The sequence below is a fragment of the Mchenga conophoros genome, linkage group LG18, assembly GCF_057382185.1.
Source record: "Mchenga conophoros isolate Kocher_MC1m ecotype Shallow Benthic linkage group LG18, M_conophoros_male_GT1.1, whole genome shotgun sequence".
Lineage (NCBI taxonomy): Eukaryota > Metazoa > Chordata > Actinopteri > Cichliformes > Cichlidae > Mchenga > Mchenga conophoros.
In genome coordinates this window covers 22,579,080-22,600,117 of record NC_140543.1, presented here as the reverse complement: position 1 = coordinate 22,600,117, position 21,038 = coordinate 22,579,080, and the positions used below count along the sequence as shown (strand labels likewise).

Genomic DNA, 21,038 nt, shown 5'->3' with positions numbered 1-21,038 from the left:
AAGGTAGATTTAGATTTACTTCTACACTTTACACAATGATTGTTCTGGACTATAGAGCTGGTCCTGACCGCATCAGGATGAGTCTTTGACTGTGAGGTGACTTATCAATCATAAGTTGTTAGCCAGTAAGCATATGATGGTTAATCCTCATTTTTTTAATCTAACCAGACTTAATTTTTTACTCAGTATGACTCAAAATGAGTGACTGAGTCCATGAACTCATCAGGAAAGTGTTTAAAGAGGTCAAGACAGAAAGCTGTTTTCCCATAGACTTCAACTGGAACAAAGACTTTTTCCAACCACAGCTGTCGTTATCTGGTGCGGGATGGATACATCGTGGCAATTCAGGGTTTAGTGTCTCACCCAAAGATGCTTCAGCACATAGACTGAAGGAGCCAGGGATCAAGCTGTGCTCCTTCTGATTGGCAGACAACCCCCCCAAAAACAACATAATGTTTAAGCTCAGGAGCTCCACAGAAGCTTGTGAGTAAATTTTGGTAGATGATCAGTGAGATTAGCTGCTTCTCTGTTTCATGCTAGGCTAAATTACTCAACTGATGGGCCACCACTTCAGCTTTAATGTTTCATCTCATTTTCTTATCCAACACTTTGCAAGCAGGTGAATAACTTGCTTTTAAAGGACAAATAAAGAGGAAATACTGGATCTAAAGAAAAACAGCTCGCAGAAAAGTGTTGAAATCATGGGATGGAGTTGTTTCCTCACCTTTTCCTGATATTGCCGTCTGGAGGAGTCCAGGGACTGGATGAGAGCTGTTGCATGGCCAATAAAAACAGCATAGCACGTAGCTCCTACAATCATACTCAACATAGTGAGCCAGATATCTGATAGACTCTCTGGGGCTTGGCGGCCATAACCAATGCACAGCATGTGGCTCATTGCTTTGAAAACAGCAAAGGAGTACAGCTCTGACCAGGTGTCGTTCTGTGGAAAGACAAGAAAGGAGATAAACAAGGAGTTAAACACATAAATGTTACATTCAAATATATGTTTCAGACGAGGGTGATGCCATGGAGTAGGTAACTAGAAGAAAAGCTTTGGGGACAGGGGTCATGGAGGAACAGTTATATAAATGAGAGCTCAAGGGACACAGAAGGAAAGAGGGAGGAAGGGGAAACAACACCGAGGGATTCCTTCGAGGCCTAATCAGGAAAGTAGAGACGGTTTGAAAGTTATTTCCTCAGAGAGGAATTATAATGAGAGGTCATTAAATATGCACTTGAAGAACTGTGTGAATCGGAATCTACTACAGCGGGGCAGCAGTCACCAAGCTGCTTGTGCGGCAACTCCAAACTCTTATTGTGACTTAGAAAGACATCTATGTTTCCGCCCACTTTAAATACATGTAATGAACACTTATTCAATGTTTTATTTCACTGTAACTTTGTCCCCAAACACAGCCCTTAACAGAAAAGTCAGATGAAAAAGGTCTTGATTTGGCCTTACTGTGCTTACCTGAGTCTGAACACGATGCTGATGCAATTAATTCAAAGCCAAAAGTAGGATCAGAATCCTAGATTTTTAGCTATGTTTAATCTTTTTTCTACTAAAGAAACTCATTATCTGTGTAAGCTGTGTTACTAAAGCAGCGCACAGGGAAAAAAAGTTACAAACAGCATCCTGAAAACCTCTGAGACCCTCAAGTCTTAAAGAAACACACACACTAAAAAACACACACACACACACTTAGCCTCACTAAATATGTACCAGCTACACAGAGGTCACAGGCTGCACTTAACAAAGGCAATCAGCTGCATTATATCCTCCCCATAACCTGCTGCAGAGAAGTGCATCAGCACTCTACTGCAGCATTATATTAAGAAGTGTGCAGTTCTTCTCTGTTTCTTTCCTATAACGAAACTAACCAAAGTGTAGTGTTTTTATGAAAAACCTGAACTTATTCAATGTTTTAATCTCAAAAATTAACATTATTGTTTTAAGTTCATGTAAAAAAAACATTTTAGTGCGATGCAAAATGTGTTGTGTGTATTCAAATATTAACAATTTGACGATACAACAAGTACTGTGTCTAGCAGATTAATGCACAAATGTTTCTCATTATGAATATTTGGCTTAATTGGGGCAAATAAATGTAGTTTCTCTAAGTGCTGGTAACTCCCAAATCTGAAAACTAAAAAAAACATATGGGGGTTTTTTTTGGGTTTTTTGCTGTTTTCTGATTTGTTTTTATCTGATTCCTCTATTAGATTAGATACGAGAACAATCACTAGGTATAAAAAAAAATCACAGGTAGAGACTGACCATAGAGGTTTGTTAACATATGAGCTCTCCATATGAGGTCAGGGAAATCAAAACTCCCAAAATAAATATAGCTCCACCAAGTGGGCTGGGGCTAAATGGTATATGTAAAAACAGAAAGAGAAACAGTGGAGTGAAGCAGATTGAATAATAGATGAACGATGAGCACTTTGATTCTGAAATAGAAACAGGCAAGAGAGAAGGAGAGACTCCATATCCTCGTAAGTCTCAATCACTCTCCTCAGAGATTTCAGTTTGGGAACTATCCGTTGCTTTGATGGTAATCACCATCTCCATTAGCCGCAGATAGTCTGTTTGAACTTGACTGATAACGCAGGGGCTTTAAATTTATCTTGCGGGACCCTAAAATGCTTCTTTAAATAGCCTGCAGCAACCTTGTTGTGCAAGATGCTTCGCAAACACAGATGTGAAACGCACCTGCCAAACAGTTTGGGCAGGTTTATGTAACTCGTGTGCTGTAAAAAAAAACCTTCACATTATCAGTATGCATCAGCACTTTATCCATGCTAGCAGCAGTGGGATGCTTTTAATTCTTTCCCCCATAAAGGCGACATTTGACAACCTCCCCTATACCATTAATGACGAGTTATGACACTTCGGTATATATCAATAAAGATGTGGTGTGACAAGAACTAGAATAGTTTCTGGGTTTTGTTCATAGGCAGAAAGCACCATCACTAACCTCTGATGCAAACTCATTAATTTTTTTCTGTAAGCAAGTCTGAAATATGACAGAAACCACCCAGTTCAGATAGGAGCTGCAAGGGTTACTCCTAGTAGGGGTAAAACAGGTCATCTACCAATCAGAGGTTTGGTGGTTTGATCCCTGGCTGCCAGATATCCTTGGGCAAGATCCTAACCCCAAGTTGTTCTCGAGTGCATCCATCAGAGCCCGATAGAAAAAAAGTGCTTGTGTGAATGGCTGAAAGTGGTTGGGTAGAGCAGAAAAGTGCAATATGAAAACTGTTACGTTTACCGTAATTGCGGATGGTGTCAAAATACATCATATATATATATATATATATATATATAAATATATATATATATATAAAAAAAAAAAAACACCCAGCACGCCCCTGCGGGCGGTTTATCCTTCAAGCTCGGGTCCTCTACCAGAGGCCTGGGAGCTTGAGGGTCCTGCGCAGTATCTTAGCTGTTCCCAGGACTGCGCTCTTCTGGACAGAGATCTCCGATGTTGTTCCCGGGATCTGCTGGAGCCACTCGCCTAGCTTGGGAGTCACCGCACCTAGTGCTCCGATTACCACGGGGACCACCGTTACCTTCACCCTCCACATCCTCTCGAGCTCTTCTCTGAGCCCTTGGTATTTCTCCAGCTTCTCGTGTTCCTTCTTCCTGATATTGCTGTCATTGGGAACCGCTACATCGATCACTACGGCCGTCTTCTTCTGTTTGTCTACCACCACTATGTCCGGTTGGTTAGCCACCACCATTTTGTCCGTCTGTATCTGGAAGTCCCACAGGATCTTAGCTCGGTCATTCTCCACCACCCTTGGGGGCATCTCCCATTTTGACCTCGGGACTTCCAGGTTATACTCGGCACAGATGTTCCTGTACACTATGCCGGCCACTTGGTTATGGCGTTCCATGTATGCCTTGCCTGCTAGCATCTTGCACCCTGCTGTTATGTGCTGGATTGTCTCTGGGGCATCTTTACACAGCCTGCACCTGGGGTCTTGCCTGGTGTGATAGACCCCAGCCTCTATGGATCTTGTGCTCAGAGCTTGTTCTTGTGCTGCCATGATTAGTGCCTCTGTGCTGTCTTTCAGTCCAGCTTTGTCCAGCCACTGGTAGGATTTCTGGATATCAGCCACCTCCTCTATCTGCCGGTGGTACATACCGTGCAGGGGCCTGTCCTTCCATGATGGTTCCTCGTCTCCCTCCTCTTTCTTGGGTTTCTGCTGCCTGAGGTATTCACTGAGCACTCGGTCAGTTGGGGCCATCTTCCTAATGTATTCTTGGATGTTCGTTGTCTCATCCTGGACTGTGGTGCTGACACTCACCAGTCCCCGGCCCCCTTCCTTCCGCTTAGCGTACAGCCTCAGGGTGCTGGATTTGGGGTGAAACCCTCCATGCATGGTAAGGAGCTTTCTTGTCTTTATGTCAGTGGCTTCTATCTCCTCCTTTGGCCAGCCTATTACCCCAGCAGGGTACCTGATCACGGGCAGGGCGTACGTGTTGATGGCCCGGATCTTGTTCTTACCATTCAGCTGACTCCTCAGGACTTGCCTGACCCTCTGCAGGTACTTGGTGGTTGCAGCTTTTCTAGCGGCCTCTTCATGGTTCCCATTCGCCTGTGGGATCCCCAAGTACTTGTAACTGTCCTCTATGTCTGCAATGTTGCAGACATAGAGACATATATATATATATATATATATATATATATATATATATATATATATATATATATATATATATATATATATATATATATTTAATATATATATTTAATATATATATTTAATATATATATTTAATATATATATATATATATATATATATATATATATATATATATATATATATAGATATATAGATATATAGATATAGATATAGATATATAGATATAGATATATAGATATATATATGATGTATAACAAAGTTTATAGTCTAATGAAAATTTGATAGCAATCTGTTAAATTCTGTAATCAAAGTGTTACGCAGAGCAACAGACAGACCTTCCCATTCCCTGATCCAAATCACTTACAATGTTACAAATGACACAAAGTGCATGAAAAACAACAGTAATACTGAAGTGGAAAATGGAGCAATATCATACTGAATGATCACTATGCATGCTGGATGCCCGATAAGCTGAACAAACATCTCAAAGATAATCGACAACCGTCTGAGAAAGTCGCTGCCCTGGTCCTGCCACACGCCCACCAGTTTAGTTTACAACAGCTTATCAGAGTTCATTGTACAGTCAGCTTTGTCTGGTGCTTCCTCTCCTTCTGTTTCTCCCTGTCTGCCTCAGTGTGCGTGGTGTCTTTATGATCTGCAGTTTGGGCAGTGAAATGTATTTATTTGGAAAGTGGAGGGCAAAGCATGCTCCACAGAGAGCTCATTGTAAGGTCAACAGAGAAGCTGGATTTCAGTATTCTGTCCAATATGAGCTGATGGCTGCCTGGCCCAGTGGAGCTACTTAATTTAAGCCAACTTTAGAGAAGATGAAAAGAACCGGAGACACTTTGTTATACACTGTGTTTCATGAGTTCGATATGGTGAGAAAATGCTTACTCTGTTTAGCCTTTAGCCCAGAAACTGAAGGAGGACTTTTGCTCAGCTGGTCAGTTATACCAATGACATCAATCAAATCCGAACAGCTCATGTTTACATTTGGAGGGGCTCATGCAAACAAAAATAGTACATAACACTAAAAGTTCAGTGTATCAACATTACTCTTTGGACAGAGTCAGATTAGCTGTTTCCAGCATCTTATTTCACCGTCTCCACTAGAGTTTGATCGTCATGGTACATATCTCAGACTTATACGTGTCTTCTTTTTTTAACCCTTGGTCAAGCTTTTCCTGCAAAGGTTTTGTGTTAAATTAAATGCAACTTATAAGTCATTTTTTGTACTCAGTGTGATGAAATGGTATACCTGTGAGCGACAGATTAAAGAGGATTAGGCAGATGAAGCAGAGGCCAACATGCCCTGATTTTTTTTCTTAGTACTGGTTGTGTGCTAAAATTATTAACCTGTCATTAACATCATTTATTTTTTTGGACTTGACAAAAGTCATTCAGAGAAACTGGAAAAATATTTCTATATATATATATATATATATATATATATATATATATATATATATATATATATATATATAGATAGATAGATAGATAGATAGATAGATAGATAGATAGATAGATAGATAGATAGATAGATAGATAGATAGATAGATAGATAGATAGATACACGTATACTGTTTATCCATACACTCAGTAGTCACTTTTAATGTTCAACTGCTTGTTAATGCAAATATCAACCCCCCCAATCACATGGCAGCAACTTAGTTCACTAAAACATGGAGACAAGCGGGATATTGTATTTGTTTTAAATGTTATGTACTTGTGTGGTACATGTATTTTTGACTTTTGCTGCCATGATGCCAGGTCTCTCTTGGGAATGAGATTTTTAATCTCAATGAGATTTTTTACCTGGATAAATAAATACTTTTTTTTTTTTAAAGTCAAGGTGGCCTGATAATTTCAAAGTGAACATCAGAGCACAGGTGATTTAAGAGACTTTGAATCTAGCATAGTTGTTGGGCCAGACAAGCTACACTGAGTATTTCAGAAACTGCTGATCTACTGGGATTTTCCCACACAGCCATCTCTGGTGTTTGCAGAGAATGTTCTGAAAAAGAGAAAATATCCAGTGAGCAGGAGCTCTCTGGGTGAAATGCCTTGCTGATGTAAGAGGAGAATGGCCAGACTGCTTTGAGCTGACAGGAGGGCTGCAGTAACTCAAATAACCACTCAACACAACCAAAGTTTGCAGAGGAACGACTCTGAACGCACAAGATCATTAACCTTGAAGTAGAAGTAGCAGCAGAAGACCACAGCAGGTGCCATTCATGTTAGTTAAAAACAGGAAACTGAATGTTTAAAGGGTGCAGCATACCTGAGTATTGTTGCTGCCCAGGTCCATCCCTTTATGACCACATTGTACCAATGGCTCAAACTGGTTTCTTGAGCAGGACAGTGAGTTCACTGCACTCAAATAGCCTCCACAGTCACCAGATCTCAATCCAATAGAGCAGCTTTGAAAGGTGATGGAACAGAAGATTCACATCATGAATCTGCAGCAACTGTGTGATGCTAGCATGTCAGTAACCACCAACATCTCTGAGGAATGTTTCCAGCACTTTGTTGAATCTGTGCAATGAAGAATTAAAGCCGCTGTGAGGGAAAAAGGGGGTACAAACCAATACCAGAGGGGTGGAACTAATAAAGTGTACATATATTTTTTGATGGTGGCCACGGCAACTGTCATCTTTGTGAAAAGCCTCCATGAAATTGTAGTTCTACCATACTTGTGAGGACCGATGGTGACTTAAGCAGACAAAATGCCTGTCCCCACGAGTTTGAAGGAATTTTTGAGACTCAAAATGTGGTTTTAGTGTCAGGGTTACAATTAGGTTATGGTTAGGTTTAGGCTAAGGGTTATGGTTAGGCATTCATTTTTGATGGTTAGGGTTTGGGGAAGCCGCTAGGGGGAAGCATTATCGCAATTAGATGTCCTCACTAAGATATGAAAATGTGTTGTGTGTGTGTGTGTGTGTGTGTGTGTGTGTGTGTGTGTGTGTGTGTGTGTGTGTGTGTGTGTGTGTGTGTGTGTGTGTGTAAGGGAAATAAGTTGAGTCAGGAGCCCACTTTAGTCCTTTTAACAACACCACGTGAGGGACAGTTCCTGTTACACTGGCTTCAAAATACTTCCTCTTGAGTGGCTTTCAGCATAATTAGATGTCATAGCTACTTGTTCAGTAATACAACTTCTTTTAGTAGGCTATAATATTATTGCATTCCTTGTACTCGGCTCAGTAAGGCTGTACAAAACAAAAACACCTGCGATATAATCCCATCTTTCCCTCTCCTCTCCCACGAAACAAACACCACCAACTAATTTCGAGTTAATTTAGAGCTCAGACAGCAAATTTAGCTCTTCATGTGTATATTGCTATAACTGGCTTAATGAGTACTTCAAATCAAATCTGAAATATCCCACAGCAAACCTGTGATGGTGTTTGGTCAAACTAACTGCAATGAGTAAATCAGATGATTTCACACCAGACACAGTGATTACTGACTTACTGTCACTAAAGTAAGCAGACCACTGTACTGCAAAGCTGAAGGAAATGGAGGATAATGGGAAAGAGACGCCTCTGTGATGTGGGTACTGGAAGGGATGGGTGCACACACAGCTGTAATTACAGAGTTGAAAGTATACACCCCGTTTCTGTCAGTTAGCATGACTGTCACTGTTATTACCCAGTCGCCTCTGTACTCTATAATGCAGCCGAGCTCTATAAGCACTCTTGCATGGAAATTAACTTAGTGGCTGATAAAGCAGAGTAAAGCTCACGCTAAATATAACCTGAGTTCAATACAGGGGTGGAAGTTGGGTGTACTGCTAAAACAACCTATGTTCCCTGAGGTAGTACAAGTTTGACTGAATCCAATTATTAGCTGGTGGATGTCATTCAGAGTTACAGAGTGTTCTCAACGCCCTCCATGGGTCCTGCCTGTGGGCTCCACACCACCAGAGCCACTGTAGGGTGTGAGCCATGATGGATGGCCTGGCTGCAACACAATGGCTAATGTTACAAGTTGTCAGCCACTCAATAGGGGGTGGTCTCAGGTGGCCATATGTAGCCCATGCCAGAGCGGCCCTTTCGTTTGAGAGTGACGGCTCTCTGGAGACCGGCTGTCTTTGATTATACAGCAGGAGAGAACACTGGAGGAGTCAGTGTCCTGTCAGGCCCAGACTCATCATCATGGACTTCAAACTCTGCAGCGTGTACTGAGCACGATTGCCTTTTGTGCAGCCTATAAGTTTAGAAAAGTTGAAATACTTTTGAACTTGTGTTGCTGTTGCATCTGTGGTGCTTCTTAGTTGTCATTGTTAGATACGCGCTTTACATTTTACATAGCAGCTGCATGTTGGTGCACTAATTTGAAGGATCTCTTGGATATTCTGTTGGTGAGTTCTTTAGGCCTTTAACCTCTTTCACCCTGGAGGTCCGTGTCTTCCAAAGTACCATAGTACATTTACTGAGCAGGCCCCTGTTCCTGCTATGATTAAAATGGATGTACTATTTGTTGTGGTTCATTTGCGTTGTATCAAAGTTGGTCGAGTGCAGTCGACAACTTTTACAACAGGTCCAAAATCATCTGTGTCACTGACACAGTTTTATTGCCGTTATGTACTCTCTAATTTATGATGTTATCAATATTTGATAGACATTTTTAAATCTCACTGTGGGCCGATATGAACAAAAGTCGTTAGTTTTTTATTTTGTGAGTCCAAAACAGCATTTTCAAATTTCTTATTTTGATTTACCAGGAATGTCCAGTTATGTAAAACAAAGAGATTAGCCATAAGTCATGTGAGCAACAGAAGTAGTGAATATTTGGTACTTACAGCTAACCAAAAGATTTCATCTGTTGTCATTAAGTTGCTGATTTAATTTTCTGTGGCTCGACAAATGGAGCTAATCATTTCAGATCCAATAAATCGTCGCAATTTCAATTTGACTGTCTTATTCCTATTCTCTGCACACTGCCTTTCACCCTCTGACATGACAGCTGTTGATAGGCTCCAACCCTGAATTGGACAAGTGATTAAGAAACTAGATGGAAGGATGGATGGATAAATTCAAAGAAGCAGGGGTGTTTGTTATACTGGTACTGTGGTGTGTATTTCAGTGTAGGGCATAGAGCTGATACAGTCAAGGCAATGCATGACGGATTTTTAATCATCTATAACATCAAAGGCTTGGTTTTGATATAGTCAGCCTCGGGGGTGAGCGAACACACCTCCACTCATTACAGTCTCTAAATTTCTGCATATAAATATGTGTACCTACATTTATTTAGAGGAGCAAAATAAAAAGTAAGAGGTAATTTATTGTTCTTTTATATATATATATATATATATATATATATATCCTTTGTCTTCGGTGACCCAGCTCTACAAAATAACATCAGTAAAACTGCAGTAGGTTTCAGTCTGACACATCAAACAAAAAGTGAATCCTTTTCATCTCAGCAATATGGCAAAGAGGATGTTTACCCTCATCATCCCATTAACTTGTTCCAACCAGAATTACTCTTGTACAGCACTAAAAACAAGAGTCCCTCCTCTCATCCAGGAAATACTTCAAATCTGAATTTACAAGCCGTCGTGGCTGACCCAGACGGTGTCTGGGAGCAGGACCCAATCTGTTTAAAACCCCATTTAGACCTGTGCCTCGTGTCTGGGTTTGGTGTGGTCTCCTCTTGCTCAGTAAAAGGCTGGTTTGACAGACAGACCTATAAACAAACAGCTTTTATCTCTCTGAGAGAGACATGGCAACAAAGAGCCCAGCTGCCTGGCCATATTTCCCCCATCCCTCTATTTTCCCCTTTTATCTTTCCTGTCATCGCCCCACCGTGCTGAAGAGGAGGCACGGAGAGATGTAGAGGTGCACTTAAATCTCACAGGTTTGTTTTTAACAGCCTCTTTGTTGGTAAGCTATAGCTGTTTTCTGCCAATGACAAGGTTGTGATATGAGTAATATCCTTGATTTTCTTGAAAGGCGAACACACTTTTCCTCCTGAATCATACACAGCAGTGATCACTAAGCTTAATAATGATTTTCTGCCCTGGTATCAGTAATATTAATTAATTTTAATATTATAAATTATTGAATCATACACGGTTATTTGTAAAGTAGTTTGGTCACGATTAAGATCTGTTTAATGTTCATGTCTTAATATTTTTTGTGCTCACATCATTTAAAAAGATTAACCAATAAAAACAAGCTACTGAGGCAGCACAACAGAGATATTGTCATTTTGCTTGCATGCCTCCTTCCTGCTGCCCATATTACCCACACTGGAGAATCAGCTGTGTTATGCTGGTGGAGCCTGATGTAGCTTTGAGCTGAGGAGTGGGCGACAGATGATATCTGGTAACTTCAAGTGCCATCACTTGACATTTATCACACTTCACACGGCTTTGTGAAGTGACAAAGGGCACTGTGCAACTTTCTTTAACATATTTAGCAAGGTCCTGTAAACACAAGTGGAAAATTGGTGGTGTTCCTCTCTAAAGTATTAAAAATCTCTGAGGCCAATTTGAGGCTTCCCTTCTCCAAATAACCTTTCTAAAGCACCGGGGTTTCCTGCGCAGTGAAAGACAAGAAAGAGCTTATCATGGTCACAAAATATTGACTGAGATTTTGCCAATATTTTCTGATGACAGCGAGACGCTTCGATCAATACCTTGTGACCACAGTTAGTTCTTGTTCACTCGGGTTACAAGAAGCAAGCCCAGTTCTGGTCTGATATGTGCAGTCCTACGTGCCTAGTCATGATTCCCTCATACGTACCTCCATCTTGTTGAGGGACACCCAGCAGTCCGATGGGAACTCCTGCAGCATGGGGACCAGGAACTGTAGGCAGCCATCCCAGTGACACAACAACAGCATCATACCGATCAGGTTAAAGATCCGCATCACCGCGCTGGCTAGGTCATAGGTCATATGAAAGATCTGGAGACAGCAAGGCAAGGAGAGGAGTTTATATGTAAGATTATATTGGAACGTGAACGCAGTAATTATGGCTTTCTTGACAGTGTCGTAAGTTTTATCTGATGAGACTTCGGCGCTATGTGTTCTCCAGCTGCCTGCATTTCAACCAGTCGAAATGATTTCCCCCTACCTCCAATTCATAATTGCTTTACTCTGATCTTAATGGAAAACATCATGAGGACAAGGAAAGGGGAACTTATAAGGACTTCGTAAAAGAAAAACTTGGTAGTGCTGCACTCTTGAACAAATGACTGCAATGTTGAAACTACAATGCCCAGATGGGCTACAAAATGCCTATCGGACATCATTCCAGCGTGCTGTTTCAGGCAGTTCGTATATATGACAATTTTAATTTTTAAAATCGTGGATGTTAAAAAAAAAAAGCTGAAAACAGAAGGATACATACAGCTAATACAAAGTGAATTGTAGTAAACTTTAAACATGTTTTCGATTAAGCTTTTCCTTTATATGTAAATCTTCACACAAGGGAAAATCTCAATAAGTAGCAAATTTGATCTTTTTTCTTTTCATAAAAGATGCTTCAGTGTATCATGTGGTCTTATTATGGCTGCCGTGCGGATGCGTCCTGGTCACTTCACACATTCAGGAATGGTCCTGAGCAGATTTGATTACCTGACCCACCACCCTTTGTGCTACTTCCTTTTTATTTGTTTTCACTTTCTCCCTTTGTTTTCTGTCCACAGTTGTTAGTGTCTGATTCATCCCACTGTACCTTATTAACCTCCTCCTCGCCGTGTCTTTATTCTGTGTGTCTTCTTTCACTCTGTGTCACAGAGTCAACACAGCTTCCTTTTGTTCTGCAGCCTCTTCATTCTCCATGTTGGTATTCATAACCCCGGCCAGTTTGTCTTCTTGTGTGTGTGTTGTGTGTGTGTGTATCAGTAACCGTGTCCACTTTTGAACCTCAATCTTGACCATGTCAACTGCCCCTCTGCTAAGAATCTACTATAAATTCATTTCCTATTGGGAAGCTGCCTTCCTGCTCAGCTTCACACTCTTCTTTGGATTCCACCAAGTTTAATCAATGAGTAGGGGAGACAGCTTCCCATCAGTTTCAAACCAAACACAGCAGGAGCGAGCAGCGCATTCGTTACACCGAGATATGTGACATCAATCTGAGGCGCCAGCACGCATGGGGCCCAGCCCATATACAAAACACTCACGCAAGCCGGCGGGCACAAAAGATACACTAACAGCGGAGACAGACGTGCCATCACATGCACACAGCGTGATGGACAGGGACCATCATGAGCCTTAACAACTGATAGTCTGTGTCGTCTCGCACATCAATCATCCTCCATCACTGGACAGTCACTTAGGCCAATCATCTATCACTTGCCTGACCTCAAGAATCAAAACTGTGATGCTGCTTAGCATCTAATAGCTGCTTAAAAGCACTAATAATAGGTATGAGATCTTAATGTGCAGAAGTGACAGTACGTTTCATTATAAAACACGTAGAATGGTCTGATTAGTCTACTATGAAGGAACAGGAAATGGGTCATTTCTTACTCAGTGCAACTGAGGGAGAAGTGATACTCTATGACTGGAGTGATGAGGAATGAGACTGGACATGAATCACATGTGCTGATCTTTCTAAATGCAGCTTTAACCTTTATGAGGTTTTCACTGTCACTTTTTATCAATCAGCGACTCACAAAATAGAGCAGTTGGTCATCATTTTTGCAAGGAGGATGGATGACAGAAAGCCGACTTACACGGTCATGTTGTGCTGGCTCACTGAGGTGTTCAGAACCGCGGACAGCACCGAGAACGTTACAGGAACTAAAAACAGCTCACAGCTTCAACTCTTGGATTTTCAAAATAAACTGGAAACAGGCATTTGAAATGGGCATCTCCCGCATGTGCCAGTGTTTCGCTCTCCACTACATCGCCGCTCTTATTCTTCGCACGTGCAAGTATTACTTCCCATCATGCACCACTCTATGTGCATATCACATAATATCTTCAGAAATCCAATTATCCAAAGGTCAAGTGAGCAACCAAGCCCCACTGTGCTGCTCACTACTGCAAAATGCCAGCACCAGGCTGCCAATACTCGCATAAATAAAAAGTAGAGCGATCTTATGACACTGTTGGACCTCCTGTCTCCCAGGCTATTCCTCTTAAAGCAGAGGAGGAGAGTCTGGTGAGGGGCTGGGGCAGGGGCCCACAAAGGTGTATCCCTCTCATGGAGTAAATAATAGCTGAGTGGCCAGGAAGTTCAGGACTGGTGCTTTGGGTTTTGTCTTCAAGAAGCATCCTAGCAACAGCACCCATCCTCACATGCAGAGTCTACCAGTCAGGTCTGTGTAGACCTGCCATCTCACCTAACTCTAATCACTTTAAATGAATAATTAGTCACATAATCACAGTCGATAGCCCCCCTAGTGCTGCTTATGATAATCGCTGTCTCTACTTCACCTGCTCTTCCTCCGGTCTCTTAATTGATTAACTATGTTTGCCCTGGTAATAGGTTGCTTATTAAGTGCCACCTGTGGGACTGCCAGGTCAGATGGAGACAGAAGGTTAGGAGGATGGTGTTACAATAACAGTAATTAGAATGCAAACTTTGTTAGCGCGCAAACATCCTGCAGACATTATATTTTTCTCACCAGGTGGCAGGTGAGAACACTGATCCTGGGCCTCCAGGTGAAGGAGAGCAGGCCAGAGAAGCAGATTGTTGGTTTGGCCATGAGCCAACATCAGCATATTGGAGGAAAATCACTGACCTTTTCTCACAGACTAAGCTAGGGGTTTCTTCTTGTGTAGCTGTGAGTTTTGAGATAATGTTTTAGCTCATGGACAGCTATGAAATGTGTGCCCTTACCTCTTCCCATTGGTGGATGTAGCGTATTAATCTGGAGAGCCTCAACAGCCTCAGGAGACTCAGGATCTTGGTAAAGCGGACGATCCTCAGGGCCCGAGCAGTCTTGTACACCTCTGAGTCGATCCCCTTCTCTACTATAAGGAATATGTAATCCACTGGGATGGAGGAGATAAAGTCTACAATGAACCAAGTTTTTAAGTACTTCTTCTTAATGGTTTTAGGGTCCAAAATGATGTCTGAGTTGTCCTCGATGATGATTCCAGTGCGAAAATTAAGCACAAGGTCCATGAGGAAGAAGGTATCGGACACCACGTTGAAGATGATCCAGGGCGTCGTGGTCTCGTCCTTGAAGAAGGTGATGCCCACGGGGATGATGATCAGATTGCCCACCATGAAAAGCAGCATTGTAAAATCCCAGTAGAACCTATCAGGCGTGTGTGTGAAGTGGAAGTGGATGTGTGTGCGTGACAGTGCATTTTAGATGGGTGTGTGCACAGAGTACAGGAGGGGAAAAGAGGGGAAAGGGGAAGAAAAGACAAAAATAGAGTCAGATGAGAAGAGGGATTTGCTGTGGAAACGCAATAGGCACAAGAGACTGCCTGGCTCAAAATGGAAAAGTGTAAACAAAGTGCAGCCAAAGTGGTATTTTTTACCAGCATGAGCATGCAGAGAATAATGGGGGGGGGGGGGGGGGGGATACTTACTTTTTCCGATACTGATGTGAATTATAATCAGCATTAAACCGATTTCTTTACACATTTTAGATTTTTGTAACAAAGCAAAAGGAATCTAATGATTATCACTGTTTGTGTGAGTAAGGACATGTAGCACTGCTGTTCCTGTAATAACTCAAAAATTTAAATGCAAATGTTTAAATGATGGGTTAAACCATGGAAGGCCTTTTCATCTTCGTTTCTGAACCACTGGGTTTTATTTTGGCTTTGCCTCTTAATAATAATAATAATACATTTTATTTATGAAGCACCTTTCAAGACACCCAAGGACACTGTACAATAGATAAAAACACATAATAGAACAAAGACAATGAAGAACAATAAAACAAAAGCATAAGATAAAATTAACAAACAGTGGGTTCACAGTGAATATGCAGATTTGAACAGATGGGTTTTGAGTTGAGATTTAAACTGGGGGAGAAAACCAATGTTTCTTATATCTGGGGGTAGAGAGTTCCACAGCCTGGGAGCAGAGAAGGTTAGAGAAGGTTAGCAGAAGAAGTTCCTGAAGAACAGGGGTGATGTGCTGGTAGGAGGGGGTTCTGGTGATAATGCGAGCAGCAGTTCTGAACCAGTTGAAGCTTATGGAGGGATTTTGGGGGGGAGACCATCCAAAAGAGAATTGCAGTAGTCAATACGGTAGGTAACAAGACTGTGGACAAGAAAGGACATAGACTGGGTGGAAAGAGAAGGATGTAATCTGTTAATGTTGCATTTGGCAGGACCGTCTTCATTGTTTAGGGTCCTGCCAACACTTATACATCTGCATGTTTAAAAATCAGTATTTAGGGAATATAAATGACCAGAAAATTCCTTTTTAATTTCTTTCTGTTGTTCAGACCTCATTAAAACCGGATATGTATGAATATAAGCTGAATTTGCGACCAGCAACAAACAAGGAAATGTTTCATGTTTTTGATTTACTTTAATTTAATAACACAGATGCATGCATTTAGGATTTGAGTGAGGAAGTGCTGCATAGGAAGTAGCCTATTATTAAGATCAGCAAGTAGATATCTATTGTTTTCTCTCAGGTTTTACATCTGGAGTCTGAGAGACTGCAAACAGAGGGATTTTCTCACTATTTTTATTATTTTTTATTTCTGAATTCTGAATGATCTGTTTAAATCCATGATTGTATTCTCTTGTCACAAAAAGTCGCGCATAGATTGTGTTAAATGTGTTTTTGAGCCCTCCTGGGCCCCAACAACAGAAAATGAGGGCTCGTTTATACGAAACTCTCAACAATATTACGGTATTGATATCAAGAGGACGACAGTCTCGCTTACTTACTGCCAGTGCTGATGTGACAGGCTGGTAAATGGGACAGAGAGCAAAGTGTTGAGGTTTGATCCCGTCACAGGAAGCTCTGCAGGACAGGTGCAGCGCTGAGTCATTACACTGCGACTTATGCAACAGGAACTGACTCCCCCACCACACGACAACAACAATAACCGCCCCGATGATGATATTTGAAGCAACTTTGTTGCTTTAAGATGCATTGATTAGCATAAGTATCAGGGGAGGCCGCTAGCTTCTCGCGGAGTGGGAGTCTGCGAGCTAAACAAAGGTCTACAAAGTCAAATTGCATCTCTGCTGCTGAAGTTATGTCTCATGCTTGGTATCCTGACACGGTGTTACGTGATACGAAAGGGCCAAGCGTGGATGATGAGTGATGGGGGTCTAAACGTAGCGCTCACACGCGCGAGCCGACTCCAAATGAGATGGGAGCTGTCCACTCCCTGTGGTGCTGAAACCAACCCATCCAGCCCCAGAGTCAAACCTGCTGGTTTTTTGACCCAAATTCAATCAGGCGACTCATACGTTTATAATAAAACGCTGAAAGGCAAGCCTCAATCACGAGGAGCCCTCTTCTCTGGTGCTTCCTCCAAAATATTTGAATGACAAAATAGCTGCTGGATGTCCAGCTGGGTCATCGGCGTTTGAGCCGCAATACAAAAGAGCGCATCCGTCATTATAATGCACAATCCGGGGAGTCTTACAGGCGGATATGTCTCCAGTGAGCATGCTTGAGGTTTCCGCACACTTGGCTCAAGGTGACATTCCATTACTGAGTGCATCACATACACACGCAGGCACACACACTCACACACACACACACACACACACATACATACATATACATCCTGTCAGCAAGCTTTTGTGGTAGAGCCTACACTGCACACCTTATCCGGATCCTCAAAGAAATAATGGCATTTTAAATGAAGGCAGCTTCAGAGCGCTGTCCCCTTTGCTAAATGAGATCGCACTGCAACGAAAAGTCGAGGTATATTAGCAGGCCTAGCTTGTTGAGCACCCCAGACATGCTATAGTGTGGACTACAATGGGTTTGTTTACAACCTTGAAAGGACACTCTTCGCTAAAGTCGGTTTGCCTGACAACAGGTTGTTTGGCGGGGGGATTACAGGCGGTCCGATGCAATGCATCGTTTTAAATCTCTGCGGGTTCAATCATAAGGGACGGCATGAAAAAACCAGCAGCTGGCAGCCCCGAACAATAAATGCATGTGTTTCCAAGGAGTCCCAGTGGTTAGGCTACTCACTGCAAAGTAAGTTGTAGATGACAATGAGGACCCTTGCGAGCCCCTCATGTAACCAATCGCACCCACAGCTCTTACCTGAAATCGCTGTAAGGGTGGATAATCCAATTTCCAGCTGATTTTACCCTCTCCTGCTCTCTCTCCACTGCTTTTTGACTACCATACATGCGCAAGGAGAATTTGTTAACTCCAGGCTGCAGCATACTGCTAAACTGCCGCTGCATGAAGCTGGCTTGGCTTCCCCGAGGTTCTGCATCTTCGGCGGGCACAATTGCCGGGCCATCCTCCGGCTTCTGGAAAGTGACAGAGTTCCTCGGCTGCTGGGTCTGAGTCTGAGCCGGGCCGTGTAGCGAGGACGAGGCTTTCCGGCTTGGTGCGTTAGAGAAGGACACCTTGGAGTCCTTTTTCTCGGGGACTCCGCTGGACACGGGGTTTGCGCTTTCTCCTCCGTGCCCCCCGGTCAGGGATCCGCCTGGCGTGATCGAGCCGTCCATGCTGGCGGTGGTCGAGTTACAGGCTCCTCGCTTGGCGCTCCCCCCGTCCTCGGCTCTCCCCGATCCCCCGGTCTGCTTCTCCGTCTTGGAGATGATTGAGCGCAGGCTCCCGGTACCCGAGTCCCTCCTGCATTCTCCGTTTTTGTTGCATTTCATGCTGGAAATTGGAGCGACGCCGTTGCAACCATCACCCGCTGTCGCGTTTAAAACCTCTACCGCGACCGCTGATTCCGACGCCTCCACCCCAGAAGCTCTGCAGGTCTCGCCGCGTTGGGCAGCATCGCCCGGAGAGGGTGTCTCGGTAGCTCTGGAGGCAGCAGTGGGCCGTGGGGCGGCAGGAGCGTCCTCTGTGTGCGTAAGGCAGGGTTCCTTGTTGGAGTTTCTCCTGGAAGCCAAGGACGAGGCTCCCCCTCCTGGCGTAAAGTTCTTCATCCTGATACTGCCGCCTCCTCCTCCGCCTCCGCCGCTGCCGCTCCCCCCAGCTCGGCGCAACCGCGGATGCTGAAACTTGGACTCCTCTTCTCCGTCCTCGGTCTCGTCCATTACGACGTTGCTGGGCACACCGGACAGGTTAGCGCTCGCTGCCCCGGGAGAGCCAGGGTCCAGACAGTTCTGCCCGCTGTTGCTCCGCGTGCATTTGGATGAGACAGCCTTGGCTGCGCTGATGTGGCTGCATCCAGTGCCGCCCTCCGCCTTCTTTTTCATGGTGGCAGCAGACGCCGGCGAAACCTCATTCCTGTCCATGACATTGAGCATATCAAATTTTGCCTCCAATTATCTTTGAAGAAAGCCAATCAGAGATAGAGCGAGGAAGGAGAGGAGAAGAAGGGGGAGAGAGAGGGAGAGATGGGGGGAGAGAGAAAGGAGAGAGGGAGGGGTGGACGTGACTTATTTGCAAACTACTGCACTTATATTTTCACTAGTCATTGTGTCAGAAATGATTAAGCATCAAATTAATTGGGTTCTTTGCGTCAAATGTCATTACACCATTAGCCTGTGCTCTTCTAAATTCAGTTCAGCCTGCATCCAGCTGAGGCCTCTCAGTCATTACCTTAAACATGAATTAAGCGTCATGTTTAAATCTAAAAAAAAAAAAAAAAGAAAATACCTGACATGCTGCCAATTACTGAATGTTTTTCCCTGAACGTCAATGCAAACTGAAATTAATTCATGTGTTCTGTAAGACGTTGACAATGTCAATCTTCCTTAAAGCATGTTGGTGCCTTAGCTGGTGTTTAGCACCCTCTAGTGGTCATAATTCACTTTATGATTCTGGCAAAGCTCTCAAATGTTATCCATGGCACATGTTCAAAACCAGCAACAGATCTACAGTCTGGACTCATTTCTCTACAAAAACAAAGTGCATTGAAGATCCCGAGGGGACATGCTGAAACTCACAATATTGATTTTTGTCCTAAAAGCTTTTTCTTCTTATTCATTCAACTTATTTATTGCTACACATTTGAGTCTAGTAAAAAATATCCAAAATATGAATGGGTCCAGTATAAAGCTTCTTACATTCAAAACATACAATCCATCATTCTCTTCTGCCATAGAGCAAGAGGCAGGCTACACCCTGGACAGGTCACTAGTCTGTCACAGGGGTAACACAGAGAGAAGACAACCATTCACATTCAATTTTCACACCTATTTAGAATCACCAATTAACCTAACCCCACTAACTGATTGTCTTTGGATTGTGGGAGGAAGCCGGGGTACCCAGAGAGAACCCACGCAGACACGGGGGGAACTCCACACAGAAAGTCTCTGGATACAAGCTGGATTCCAACCCAGGACTTTTTAGCTGTGAGGTGCTAACCACTGCCAAGTATACAGCTCATGAAACAAAAACTTCTGTTCTGGTGCTGTCCACATTTGGCCCTTTTTTGTTGTTGTTGTATTTAAATGCTTACTCTTATATGAAAAGGAAATACCAAGGAATAATCAATTATTCCTGTCCTTCTCCAACACCTGACCCACAAAAACAGAACAACTTAACACTCAGAAGTGGAGTCAGCTACTGCATAATCTGGCAGAGACTACCTGTGACAAAGGTCGGCAAGAATACACAGCAGATGTCATGTACTGCAACGACTGTGTTGTGGTTTCACCTGCAAAGTATGAGCACAACACCAGCTGCTTCCACATAGTGAACAAGTAAATATCCACTGGCATCACCACGTTCCAGACTAGCAGATAGTCTGAACCCACATGTAACACCAGCCAAAGACACAGAGGTATAGCTTCATCTCTACAGATTTAGGCCACGATAATCAAGTGTTCTGCCACCAGAGGAGAGATAGTAGCTAGCCTCTTTTCTTTGTTCTAGTTTTGGTTGGGTGCAATTTTGGCCACATATATTTTAAAAAAATGATTGTGGTGCTTCACAGAATCTGGCATTTACACAAGAATATACAGTAACTAATCCCACTTAGCAGATCTGATCTGCGACATCTCAGAAATTTCTTATCTTTTACTATCAGTGCTCAGAAGTCATCTCTGCCCCCCCCATGTCGTCTTTCTCTCTGTCTCCCTCTTTCTGCAGTCTTCCCCTTGCATCATTAGTCAAAAATGTGCAGCAGCACTCAGGTTCGGTTTAATTTCCTGGTAGTGGTGATGTAGTGGTCTGACATTCTCAAATGGTTTCCAGCTAATTCCAGACCAAAGGGAGGCAGGAAAATTAATGTAGGTAGCAGAAAAGAAACTCTCAACAAGTAGGTAGGTAATATGAGTGGCCCAGAAACATGTTGGTGAACACAAGAGCAGAACGCACATGCTATAAA

The 21,038-nt window shown here is 42.9% G+C and overlaps 1 protein-coding gene across 1 annotated transcript in view; it reads right to left on the bottom strand.

The window, feature by feature from the left end:
- The window catches only part of LOC146553752 (potassium/sodium hyperpolarization-activated cyclic nucleotide-gated channel 2), a 33,473-nt gene extending 13,762 nt beyond the window's left edge, over positions 1-19,711 (bottom strand). Inside the window, exons 1-4 of the mRNA XM_085253905.1 lie at positions 17,840-19,711; positions 14,468-14,891; positions 11,416-11,577; positions 725-943 (exon numbers count right to left, since the gene is read on the bottom strand). Coding sequence (XP_085110031.1) covers positions 725-943; positions 11,416-11,577; positions 14,468-14,891; positions 17,840-19,011 — 1,977 coding nt within the window. The 5' untranslated portion in view covers positions 19,012-19,711. The remainder of the gene's footprint in view (positions 1-724; positions 944-11,415; positions 11,578-14,467; positions 14,892-17,839) is intronic.
- Between the last annotated feature and the right edge of the window lie 1,327 nt (positions 19,712-21,038).